This window comes from Styela clava, chromosome 13, assembly GCF_964204865.1.
Source record: "Styela clava chromosome 13, kaStyClav1.hap1.2, whole genome shotgun sequence".
Lineage (NCBI taxonomy): Eukaryota > Metazoa > Chordata > Ascidiacea > Stolidobranchia > Styelidae > Styela > Styela clava.
In genome coordinates this window covers 14764620-14778939 of record NC_135262.1, presented here as the reverse complement: position 1 = coordinate 14778939, position 14320 = coordinate 14764620, and the positions used below count along the sequence as shown (strand labels likewise).

General features: G+C 34.5%; 1 protein-coding gene across 1 annotated transcript; it reads left to right on the top strand.

Moving 5' to 3' along the window:
- Positions 1-427: 427 nt before the first annotated feature.
- LOC144431209 (von Willebrand factor-like) lies at positions 428-3612 on the top strand. The gene is made up of 5 exons (XM_078119040.1): positions 428-443; positions 1585-1696; positions 2357-2508; positions 2852-3015; positions 3550-3612. The coding sequence occupies exons 1-5, from the start codon at positions 428-430 to the stop codon at positions 3610-3612; spliced, it is 507 nt and encodes a 168-aa protein (XP_077975166.1).
- The last annotated feature ends 10708 nt before the right edge of the window (positions 3613-14320 follow it).

The window sequence follows — 14320 nt, the reverse complement described above, 5'->3', positions numbered from 1 at the left end:
TTTGTAGCTGCACTATCATGCCTAATGTATTGCGCCCGGTTAGAACGTAGACAATGTTATTTTGGGAATCGTTATTAAAAATGTGGAGGTGACATTTGGCTGAAACTTATTCCAATATATCCATTGAAAATGGCAGTAAAAAGTAACAGACTCAAAATAAATTAATCACGACACGTTTTGTTGCATTCTATTTTTAAAAATAGATGAATATTCAAATGTAAATGAATTTCATATAAAATGCTTCAAATAAAAGTTCACAATCAATAATGCGCTGCGGTCAGGAAGCCATAGCAATAAAAAATTAATGACTGTTCATGAATGGACTAACTGAATAAAATTTCGTGGATTGTGTTGTTAGAATGATTAGGGTATGCATGAAATGGCAAATTTAATAATAGTTTTCTTCATCACCAGTTCAATAATATTAATGGTAAATTCCACAGGTAAGTTTGGTTTTTAATATTCTTTTCAGGGCTGAATATGGCAAAATCATGTATTACTATAGTTCAAAATGTTACCAAAATATATTTTCGTTTGATATTGAATTTTTGAAAAAAGTTATTTTGAATTCGATTTTACACTTTCGAAAAATGCAATTCCTTTATATTGGAAATTAGGTGTCGTTTAATCGTTATTGTTGAAAGCTAACCTTTTTTTAAATTAAGTGAATCTGACAGTTCACTATATTGGTACGTATAAAACGACAATAGCCTTCATAAAAATCAAGCCTGGCTTCATAATATTTTAATTTAAGTTATTAATAACCGTTGCATGTATTTACACAGATATTCTTTGCTCTAACAAACCCAAGTTTCCGGAAAATGGAAAAGTATTTTGCAATGATGGCAGATCGGTCGGCTCCAAATGTATATTTACATGCGAACCTTATTACACTTTAATAGGGCCAAAAATAATTGAATGTGTTCAGAACTCGTCAGAGCCAGAATGGACAAGTTTGACTACATCGATTTGCATAGGTAAATAAATTCTCAATTCGAGTAATTGAATAATTCAAAATACTGAAGTCTTGTTTTATTTTTAGCTGATCGTTGCAAATCATTTATTGATACAGTTCCAAACAGATTTGTCAGTTGTACACGAGAAAACCGAGTGAGGTCAGTTTGTCATTTTAAATGTTTGCAACGGAAGTATTCATTGTATCCTGTTAGTAGCAAGACAATCAAATGTATGCCAAATAAAGAGTGGAGCGGGAATATACCATGTTGTGCACGTAAGTTTTTAATAATTTAAATGAATCTAAACTTTTTGCCAGTACGATTCGGTAAGACCAAAAAGTATCGATTTTGTGCAAAGGTTTGGCTGACAAGCAAATAATCTACCGTATAGCAAAACCTCTTTAAAAAATCACAAACTAAGAAATCTCTGGTGAAAATATCTGCTATCATAAGACCTAGAGAAAAAATTCAATTAAATTTACGTGATACTCTACCAGTAACATCCTCCGTGAAAAGTATTGGAAATAGGAAAGTTATCGTTCCAATAGTAGTATATAATAGTCATATGATAATATATATTATAACAGTATAATAATCGTCCAATAAACTTTATTTTTTGTTATTGAAGCTCCATGTCCTCCACTTAGCGTTCTAGATGTCTATATTCTATTGGATTCTTCGGATTTGGTGGGAGCTAAAGATTGGGTTTTAATGAAAGAATATGTCAAGCAGACTTTTCGGTAAATCATTTTTTAATTTTAGTCCGATATAGTTTAAAATTATTAACCTGGCTTCTATTCAAGAAAATATGACTGATTATACCTCCCACAGCATAACTACAGCAAATTTGAGCGATGCCATTGGGCAGTGCACAAGACAGATGTACAATTTAAGCCGGAGTTCTTTTTTTAAGCCAGAAAACAAAAACTTTGAAGTTAGCATTCTGTGAAATATATCAACACAGGTTGTGATAAATATTTGGGACTATTTAGTTGATCATTATTTTTCGGGATAATTTATAATTAGGCATGACAATAAGACTCCAAATGAAACAAGACTGCAACGTACATAATAATATAAATTGCCATGGAGTAGATTACCATCATTATTATGTTAAACTTCAGTTAATAATCCAAGTCTTTTCGATACGATATGCATATGAAGTTGGTCCGCTTACAACTGCGAATGCGATATGCTTAGTTAAATACAGATATAATAGGTATAATTTAGTTATAAATATTATTGATGTATATATTGAAAAATTCATTAATTAGAGTAATTTTGGCAAATGGATTCACTTTACTATGAATAAATATCTGGTAATCAAAGAAAAGACTTATTTCTCGGTTTTTCCTATTTATAGTAAAATAATTTATAATCATGTATATTTATATGTTCAGAGATTATGCATTATCCTCTGATTATACGAAAATTTCTATAATGCGTTACAATAACAAAGTTTATACGAAAAATTTGATTTCTTGGGATGATTGTTGTGACAAACCTTCGGAATTTTGGTACGCATTAGATTCCCTGCCATATGGTGGTACAGGTGAGTGAAATTATATCAGAGATAGATTTTGTAAAGAAGATATTGTTCTTTTTAATGTAAAGTTATCTGTTATATCCATAATCCAGCAGAACATTCAAAAAATGATTAAACAAATCTAAGAAAAGCGTTTTTAAATGCAATAAAACTGAAAGGTTTAATTAAATTCAATCCAATTCTATTACCAATGGTTTGTTGATCCATAATATGTTCGAGCAAACTCCATACTAATTTTAAGGTGAATAATATTTAAACGTTTGATTTCAGACTTATTTTCAAGCATTGAGGGTAAAAGCAAATAAAGGGGACAGTTTATACAACAGCATTATCTTTTTTGCATAACTAGGTTCAAATCTTGGCAAAGCAATTCAGTATGTTACTGAATACATGATGTCGCTCAAAGCAGGAAATCGTCTAAACGTACAAGACCAAGTTATGATCTTCACAACCGGTAAATCCGACGAGGATTACACATGGGCATCAGTGAATCTTCAAGCGACCGGAGCGTTCGTAAGTAACGTTATATTCACTATACATTCAAATTGCCATACATTATATCAGGGGTGGCGAACACGTCGATCGTCTGATGTTGGGTAAATTTGATAAAATATCCCAAAAAATTGCCTTGAACCAGCTGTGTGTTTTAAACAGGAAGAATACAGTACTGCACATGCGCAAAATACAATATACACATGCAATATTTGAGTCTGGGCAAGCCCGATAGACTGATAGAGCATATTATTAGGTAGCAAATGCAAGTTTTGCCGCTGCTCAGATTTGCAAATGAAGTGCCTAGTATCGCGTGTCTTGACTGACATACGATCCTACAATAACTTTTGCAGTACGCAAAAGTTATTGTCTCACTTCAAAAGTAGTGTGATAAATTATATTCGCAACTACAGCATGAGGGGCATCAAAATGCACTTTTTTTTCAATTACAATCGAGCAAAGAATCGCACTTGGACGAAATTGTAAATTATATACTGTAAGTTTGAGCAGTCATATGACATTTAAGGTTTGAGAATGTTTATTATTTGCTTTTAGATAATGCATGAATACTTTGCGAGGTTTCTTGATGAATTTTCAACACCTACGACTGAAAATTAGGCACGCTACATATCTGAATTGGGACCTCCTGAAGTATGCGCACCAAGATGGCGCACAACCTGAACTCAGGTTGTGTACCAGCTTAGGATTCAGATTGTGCGACATCATGGTGCGCATAATTCAGGAGTATCCGGAATTGTATGATTTGAAAAAATCTCAAATAAATTATGAAACATTTATTCCAGGTGCAAATAAATAATCAACTAAAATAAAACATAACAATACAAATTTTGTGTCGATTTTATTACGAATGCGCCCACAAAGACTTCTTATCGGCAGCGGTGGAAGTTTTTGTATGCGTGTTGGCTGAAAGCTGGTTGGCCACCCTGCATTATAGCATCCAGCAGTATATATTCTTGATAAATCTATGAAATTCTGTAGTTTAGCTGTTTGTTTTAATTAACAAAGCACACTGCACAAGTCTTTCATTTACAGCGATTTATAGAATTAATTAATAATCAAGATTGTTTTACAATTATGAACAAAACTACGAAACCAAGATTTAAAAAATCCTATGTAGCCGACTTCTGCCGGGGGGCATTTTGAATACCCCTCCTAAAAAATGTCAAACTTTTTGTTCAAACGTGCGAGAATCTTCACTTAGATATCATGGGAAAGCGGTATTTTGCCGAAATTATGCCAGCCGTTTCTCGAGAGGCGTATGCTTCTTGCTCAACCGTGTTGCGTTGAAAATGGGCAAATTTTTTTTTTTTTATAATTTTTATACTGCAATCGGACACGCGTGGTCTACGATTAGCCACAAAATAATTCTTTACAACAACATTCTCTCAACCTCAAAAATTTATTTCAGTTCAGTAAATACTTTAGATTAATCTCAGACATACCAAATCTTGTTAAATATGTGCAACTTTACAAAAATATTATTTTTTCCAATAAACTAAATGTGAGATTGTAAATATAAATACGAGATTTTGGTTTTCTGAGAAAAAACGTGTTCTGTAAGATAGAACAAAGTTCATTGTGGGCCAATTCGTTTTCGACACACCTTATCATGAATATATATATATATATATATATATATATATATATATATATATATATATATATATACAGAAAATTTGAGCAATGCGAATAAAATATATTTCATTCAAACTAGTTCATTCAAATGTTACTGAATCAGGATATTTTATGTGGAACTGCCACAGATTTGTATCGTCACAACATGAATTGATTTTTTGCGTGTATCCTGTGCGTCCTCTGACTCAGAGAATCTTCACCCAAATTATAAACAGTTCATTTTGACGTAAAGTAAACATAGAAAGATAGAACAAAACAATGAGTAAGATTCTACTCAAGAACTATGAAATGAAAAAGGGCCTTGGGAGGCATAAAAGCAGCACAATAGAATATAGACTATAGCAGCATTCACATTGCAGCTATGTGAACAACAGTTCATTCTATTTTTGGTTGTTTCATTGAAATAAACTTCTAATTTTTGATAATATAGTTGAGATGTTTTGAATAAGGCGTTTTAAAGAACCTTTGTTTGATACATATAATACAGATGAACTTTTATACAAAGCAAACCCATATACGAACAACACGTTCTCCTATTTGTTACGGGTAAATTAGAAAAATCACGAAGCGTTTATGGTCATAATGAGCATGATTTCAATTGTTGAATTACTCTTACTATTGTCATCAATTGCACTGATAACAAATGCAAGTCAGTTACAGAAAAGCTGTATTTCAGAGGGCATAGAAATCAATGCTGGAAAGGTACGGTGGAGATGAAGATAACAACTCAAATTGAGACTAATTTATAGAAGTGTGTTGAACCCACTTGTTTTTGCTGATTTTAATGAAAAACATGACTCTTTAAGTTAATATTAAAGTAATTACTTCCAATCCGTTATTAGTCAAAACCATTTTTGTGTAACTAGTATTAAATTCTAATCAACCAATGCTAACATTCACCGTGTTTCCCAAATATAAGACAGGGTCTTATTTTAATTTTCTTCCGAAAAATAACACTAGGGCTTATATGGGAGGATGCCATTTATCAAAAACAAAATTACGAAGTAGAAAATTACGAGATTTTCAAATATACAAAATATGAAACCCGATATCCATTTACTTAAAAATAACACGTTTTTATTAAACAAAAAACTGCCATTATTCAAAATTGACCATATCATCATCCTCTGGAATGTCATGCCAGTCACTAGATTCATAAATTCCAATGAAGATTTTACTCATTGAACCTTTTCCTTTCTCACGCGTTTTAGTTTAACCATTTGAAACGTGTAAGAGAGATTTCTTGCCTTCGATTAGGTCAAAACAAATTTCACGCTATCGGCTAGATCTTATTTTAAGGGTAGGGCTTGGATTATAATCCTTTTTAAATTTGGGCTAGGTCCTCTTTTCAGGCTATAGGACTTATTTTCGGGGAAACACCGTAATTTAGGTTTTTCCCATTTTGGAGTTATCAAAAACTATGTGGTATTCTGTACTGATGAAACAACGTCTAAGGTCTCTTGTGCCTGATTCACTAATATCACGTCTACAGAAACTGGATTCCAAGCTGTTTTAAAGAAAAATGGGTCCAGGTAAATATATGAAAACAAAAAGCAAAATCTACAGAGTATAAATGTGTTACAATAAGTAAAATATTGTTGAAAATAGCTAAAATTAAAAATAAATTATTTACATATAGTGATTCTTCTACATTTTCATATGTTGTTTAAATTACCAAATCTATCTGAGAACTCGTCCAAGAGTTACGAGTCTATTTCCTCGGATCTGATAGCATACTAATTAATAATGCTTTCCAATAAATTCTCGAAAACACAATTATAAAATTAGATAACAGGTTGCATAGAAGGACAATTTTTGTAACACCGTTTTATTTGCCAGATATGTTGAATTTGAATTTCATGTTGACTATGAAGGAGATGGAACTTATCATATTAGGAAATCAGACGATGATATGTTGTGTACACAAAATGTATCCCAATTGAATGCTTTCAAAACGTCGTGGAAAGTTATTGATTAGCATAACAATGAAAAGTACTAGTAAACTCTTTTAATATTTTCCTTCTAATTTAAGACATATGTTGATTTTTTGACACAAATTGAACGTTTGCAGAATTTATTCACCTCGAACACAGAGAGGAAATGAACGGACTTGAGAATGAAGCGGTGTCAAATATGGGTAAAATTACTAATACATGTACATATATAATATAATATTCGATATATAGATAAATTATTATTCTTGTGTTGGTCTGCAGTTAAACTCAATTAATTCTATTTGTTTTAATCAGAAAACCTTTTAGACAATGCAGCTATAGTTTTTCTTTCTGACTATGAAAATTATTTTGCGGCTTTGTTATGTCCCCTCGACAAAGGTATGAAAACTTATATCAAACTTTTTAAGTACTGGAAGATATTGTAAATTAAATTACCAAGTCGAAGTATTTGTTGTTGCATCATGAACTAGGCTGCAACACATACTTCGGGAGCGGCGTTTTTTTGATCCTGCTTGAATATAATTTTATCAAAATATTAAACCACATTACAAAATATCATTTTGATTTAAATTTTAGCATGAATATCAATCGAAAACAAATTTAGCACTTTGCCTTAGCCATGAACCATCACAATTATATATACCAGCTTGTCAACAGAATTTCGCAAGTAAAACCAGAGCCAACCTATTTTTAGAATGAGAGCTAAAAAATGACAAAGTTATTAGTAGATTATCAGTAGCATTGTGCATTTCTTTATGTTTATATATTTATTGGTATTCGTTATTCACCATATACTTTCTTTTCATATAGTGGGTAAATTATTATTTACTGATAGCCTAATAAACAAATAGTGATATATAATTATCTATGATTTACCCTATGTGGGATACCTCGTGACATCAAGATGCCAAAGATCAGATGCCCAATCAACGAATGTGAATTTGAAACAGAGGATGAGGCCTCTATTGTTGCTGCATTGCTGAATTTACACGCTACCACACACAGCGCACAAAAAACTCAACAACCCACAACCCAAGTTGAGAAAGTAAAACGTCCAACCATCACATCTGCTAGCTCAACTGAAGAATGGACATATTTTGAATCAAGATGGATAGACTACAAAGCTGCCACAAAAATATTTGGCCAAGACATAATTTTCCAACTATTGGAATGCTGTGACGATCCACTGCGCAAAGATCTAACTCGAACCTCACCTAATCTTACAGGAAAATCAGGACATGACATACTGAACGCTATCAAAGGAAAATGTCATGATCGCCAGAGTCAAGCTCGCCAACATGAAACAAGACAGAGACGAACCAGTAAGAAACTTTGGCGCCCGCATTCGTGGCCAAGCGAAAGTCTGCCAAGAGATATTGCAGTATCTTATTTTAAGGGTAGGGCTTGGATTATAATCCTTTTTAAATTTGGGCTAGGTCCTCTTTTCAGGCTATAGGACTTATTTTCGGGGAAACACCGTAATTTAGGTTTTTCCCATTTTGGAGTTATCAAAAACTATGTGGTATTCTGTACTGATGAAACAACGTCTAAGGTCTCTTGTGCCTGATTCACTAATATCACGTCTACAGAAACTGGATTCCAAGCTGTTTTAAAGAAAAATGGGTCCAGGTAAATATATGAAAACAAAAAGCAAAATCTACAGAGTATAAATGTGTTACAATAAGTAAAATATTGTTGAAAATAGCTAAAATTAAAAATAAATTATTTACATATAGTGATTCTTCTACATTTTCATATGTTGTTTAAATTACCAAATCTATCTGAGAACTCGTCCAAGAGTTACGAGTCTATTTCCTCGGATCTGATAGCATACTAATTAATAATGCTTTCCAATAAATTCTCGAAAACACAATTATAAAATTAGATAACAGGTTGCATAGAAGGACAATTTTTGTAACACCGTTTTATTTGCCAGATATGTTGAATTTGAATTTCATGTTGACTATGAAGGAGATGGAACTTATCATATTAGGAAATCAGACGATGATATGTTGTGTACACAAAATGTATCCCAATTGAATGCTTTCAAAACGTCGTGGAAAGTTATTGATTAGCATAACAATGAAAAGTACTAGTAAACTCTTTTAATATTTTCCTTCTAATTTAAGACATATGTTGATTTTTTGACACAAATTGAACGTTTGCAGAATTTATTCACCTCGAACACAGAGAGGAAATGAACGGACTTGAGAATGAAGCGGTGTCAAATATGGGTGAAATTACTAATACATGTACATATATAATATAATATTCGATATATAGATAAATTATTATTCTTGTGTTGGTCTGCAGTTAAACTCAATTAATTCTATTTGTTTTAATCAGAAAACCTTTTAGACAATGCAGCTATAGTTTTTCTTTCTGACTATGAAAATTATTTTGCGGCTTTGTTATGTCCCCTCGACAAAGGTATGAAAACTTATATCAAACTTTTTAAGTACTGGAAGATATTGTAAATTAAATTACCAAGTCGAAGTATTTGTTGTTGCATCATGAACTAGGCTGCAACACATACTTCGGGAGCGGCGTTTTTTTGATCCTGCTTGAATATAATTTTATCAAAATATTAAACCACATTACAAAATATCATTTTGATTTAAATTTTAGCATGAATATCAATCGAAAACAAATTTAGCACTTTGCCTTAGCCATGAACCATCACAATTATATATACCAGCTTGTCAACAGAATTTCGCAAGTAAAACCAGAGCCAACCTATTTTTAGAATGAGAGCTAAAAAATGACAAAGTTATTAGTAGATTATCAGTAGCATTGTGCATTTCTTTATGTTTATATATTTATTGGTATTCGTTATTCACCATATACTTTCTTTTCATATAGTGGGTAAATTATTATTTACTGATAGCCTAATAAACAAATAGTGATATATAATTATCTATGATTTACCCTATGTGGGATACCTCGTGACATCAAGATGCCAAAGATCAGATGCCCAATCAACGAATGTGAATTTGAAACAGAGGATGAGGCCTCTATTGTTGCTGCATTGCTGAATTTACACGCTACCACACACAGCGCACAAAAAACTCAACAACCCACAACCCAAGTTGAGAAAGTAAAACGTCCAACCATCACATCTGCTAGCTCAACTGAAGAATGGACATATTTTGAATCAAGATGGATAGACTACAAAGCTGCCACAAAAATATTTGGCCAAGACATAATTTTCCAACTATTGGAATGCTGTGACGATCCACTGCGCAAAGATCTAACTCGAACCTCACCTAATCTTACAGGAAAATCAGGACATGACATACTGAACGCTATCAAAGGAAAATGTCATGATCGCCAGAGTCAAGCTCGCCAACATGAAACAAGACAGAGACGAACCAGTAAGAAACTTTGGCGCCCGCATTCGTGGCCAAGCGAAAGTCTGCCAAGCGACAGATTCCCAGTCCACAGACGCCATCAGCTCATATCGAAAGGGTCGCATTCAAGTCAAGCCCACATCCGATAAGATGCAAGCCACATGTACTTACTGCGGAGAAACAGGACACGGCAAAAGTTTTCCACTAAGAATCAAATAACGTTCCTGTCCTGCTTTCAATCAGACTTGCTACCACTGCTTGAAACTACACCATTTTGAATCAGTTTGTAGAGGCAAAACATCGTCAAAAATGGTCAAACCATCACAGGAACCTGATGACATGGAGAACTCTATGTCCAATTCATTACGCTCAGTTTACAAGAATTCATCCAACGGAATGACTCTGGACCACCACCAATATGTGCCAAAGTTGGGAAAAACGCAAGTCAGATCCACAGCTATTTTTTGATATTATGATCGACATACTGCCATCTGACTTTGCTAAATTGGGGTTTAAAAAGAATTTCAAACCCCAACAACAATGACTGCGACCAATAACAAATGGATACATATCCTTGGCGCCCTAGTTGCAAGATTTTCAGAAACAACTGATAACGGGAAAATAGTTCGTTCCCGTCAGATCATTTACATTATCGACAGCTCGGACAAGCTGTTCTTGAGCAGGAAAGCATGCATTGAACTTGTTTAATTTTTCAAAGATTGGCGGAGTCAACAGGGAAATGACATCAATTAACATGACGGACAAAACTTTGACAGGGACTAAAAATGATGACATATAAATAGGCACATGTCCCCGCCGCAAACTTCCCCTACCAATCTCAACGTCGTTACCATACTCGTCGAATGGGGAAAACCGACAGAAGCTACAGGAGTATCTAATCGAATAATACAAATCTAGCACTTTCAACACCAGCGAACACCAACCGCTCCCTATATGATGGACAGGCCGCCAATAAAACTTATGATAGACCCTGAAGCAAAGCCTGTCGTTCATCACACACCAGTACCAGTACCCCTCGACTGGAAAGAAGAGGTAAAAGCCGGCCTAGACAGGGACACTTATAGGACTATAGGATATTGGGTAAACTATCTGCTTTTGGGTAATAGATTACGTGTTTAAACTTAGTCACTCTAATCTTAAAATAAAAAGTAATATCTTAGTCATAAAATACGTAACAATTAGACGTACTGTAGGGCAGGGGTCCGCAATTACGGGGTCGCGACCCAAATTTGTGACGCGAAACCCCCCGCTCTGGATCGCGAAACAATTTAAATTTTCCATAAATATGAGCATTGCGTCTGTGTAGCGTATTTATGTATAACAACTTTATAAATCACTGATTATAATTATGAATGTTTCCCCGAGTATACACTTCCTTATTTACTGTCGTAACATTGGCCAATCAGCATAATTGCAAAAATGAAGTAACAATAAACGTTTCAGAAGCGCTCAGATACTTTTTCCATTCAGACAGTCTTTCGTGGTTGTGGATATTATCTCGTTTTGGTAATTTTCGCGTGTTGTTTGTTAGTTTTTAGTTGTGTTTTGGTAAATATACGTCCTAATCAAATAACTAAGTCCTAATTCTTGAAATAAGAACCAATAATTTTGCAATGGTAGAGTGTAGATCCAAGAGGAAGAATTCAAGCGATCAAAAGTCGAGGAAACATTCGTTACTTAGTTGTTCGCATTGTTACATCCTACTACGTAGACTTCAGGTTTTCAAAATGCTCCGTACGCACCCTCAGGACTCTGTTAAAGACACTTAGACCTCCGCGAGCTATTCGTTCACTTGAAAACTGTCCTCGACCCACTGCCCTTCATCAGTCTACTTACCTATCCTCGACCCACTGCCCGACTTCCCTCAACTTTCCTATCTTCAACCCACTGCCCTATCTCCCTCAACCTTCCTATCCACGACCCACTGCCCCATCCCCCAACTTTCGCATCCCCGAACCACCACTCTATCTCCCTGAACCTTTCCCCTCTCGACCTACTGCCCTATCTCGATCAACCTACCTATCCTCGACCTACTGCCCTATCTGCTACAACCTATCTTTGACCTACGGTGCTATACTATTCAGTACTATTATTTACTACCCGATCGCCACACTGAACTTTACTATCTTGCGACCAACTTCCATGGGTTAAACTGGTCGTGTATGCTAATGAGATGATTCAATCGTACGTCGACAAAACAGGATTGACGGCATTCGTATAATATGTAGGCTGGAATCTCAAATGGTAAACAATAACCATAATTGACAGTTTAAAAATGTGTTACTAATTGGGCTACTGATGGTTTCTTGCTGGAAATTCTTTCTAAATTTTAACAAGCCGTTTTATGCTCTTAATAATTGGCCATGTCGTGAGTCTTGTGACAATATGATGCCGATCCGAAATGAGCAGTAGTGCTCCTGTTCGTATAAAGCATTTTTCTTTGACATTTTATAGTAAAAGCTGCGACCTTTGCAGCTTCATAAGTTTCAGATAAGATAAGCTCAATTTTGGGACTACACGCTGGATTGGAGGGCAGTTGGCAACGCTAGCTACGACAAAACATTTCATGTCTTAAAAATAGTTTTGAAGGAATTACACTCACTAAGCGACTTATATTTTTGACTGTTTTTGACTATTCAGCCTCCTCAGCCACGTAGAAAAAAATTGTATATACAACAAGGATATGGCAGAACATTCGTTGAAAAAGACTAAGCGTGCAAATATTCGATTACTTCCTCGTCGTTTTGCCCTGCACGGAAATACAGGCGACATTAAATGAGTTTCTGAAAAGGAACTCAGATATTTCGATATCGAAAGGCCTGTTAAAATTTTAAAAACAGTGACTCCAAGCCCGATGCCATCAGTAGCCTAATTAGTAGCACATTTTTAATCCACTAATTATGGTTATTGATTACCAATTGAGATTCCAGCCTACATTTACGAATGCCGTCAATCATGTTTTGTCGACGTACGATTGAATCATCTCATTGGCATCCTCGACCAGTATAACACATGGGAGTTGGTCGCAAACTTTTTATACTTTCGTGTGAGGGCATCGAGAATTGAAGATACAGGCAATCAAAATCAGCGGCGGATGAATATCACATCGCTCAGCGAGCGATCAACTGTGACGCCAAAATAACATCGTACCATGCTGTAAATAGTGTCAGACGCCAAGCCTCAGCCACGCCCTAAAACATGCAAACCACTGTTCTTGGCTCTTTCAGCGTACAAATTGTAACCGGGGTTTAATTTACCTTACAAGCAAATCATTTAGCGGTAGCTGTGGACGATTTTAATGAGGGACAATGAGTAAATATTCAATGACTATATCTATTCCTTGCGGTGACGATCATATCCAATAATGTTCCTCATTCCCGCAAATAGGAAAAAAAAATAGTCTCTCGGAATTGGGCGACGACGATTGGGCCCCAACTCGACTATATTTTAAACAAACTGTATTACTTGCGTGAAATTTTGTCAAAACATTTCCCACTGAAAACCACCCAAATTAACGCTGTGAGTAGCTCACTATATGCCACAGAAAACGAGTGGCCCAAATGCAGCAAAAAATAATATGTAACCTCAATGTAGCAAATAGATATATATATATATAAATATATATACAGAAAATTTGAGCAATGCGAATAAAATATATTTCATTCAAACTAGTTCATTCAAATGTTACTGAATCAGGATATTTCATGTGGAACTGCCACAGATTTGTATCGTCACAACATGAATTGATTTTTTGCGTGTATCCTGTGCGTCCTCTGACTCAGAGAATCTTCACCCAAATTATAAACAGTTCATTTTGACGTAAAGTAAACATAGAAGGATAGAACGAAACAATGAGTAAGATTCTACTCAAGAACTATGAAATGGAAAGGGGCCTTGGGAGGCATAAAAGCAGCACAATAGAATATAGACTATGACAGCATTCACATTGCAGCTATGCGAACAACAGTTCAGTCTATTTTTGGTTGTTTCATTGAAATAAACTTCTAATTTTTGATAATATAGTTGAGATGTTTTGAATAAGGCGTTTTAAAGAACCTTTGTTTGATACATATAATACAGATGAACTTTTATACAAAGCAAACCCATATACGAACAACACGTTTTCTTATTTGTTACAGGTAAATTAGAAAAATCACGAAACTTTTATGGTCATAATGAGCATGATTTCAATTGTTGAATTACTCTTACTATTGTCATCAATTGCACTGATAACAAATGCAAGTCAGTTACAGAAAAGCTGTATTTCAGAGGGCATGGAAATCGATGCTGGAAAGGTACGGTGGAGATGAAGATAACAAATCAAATTGAGACTAAATTATAGAA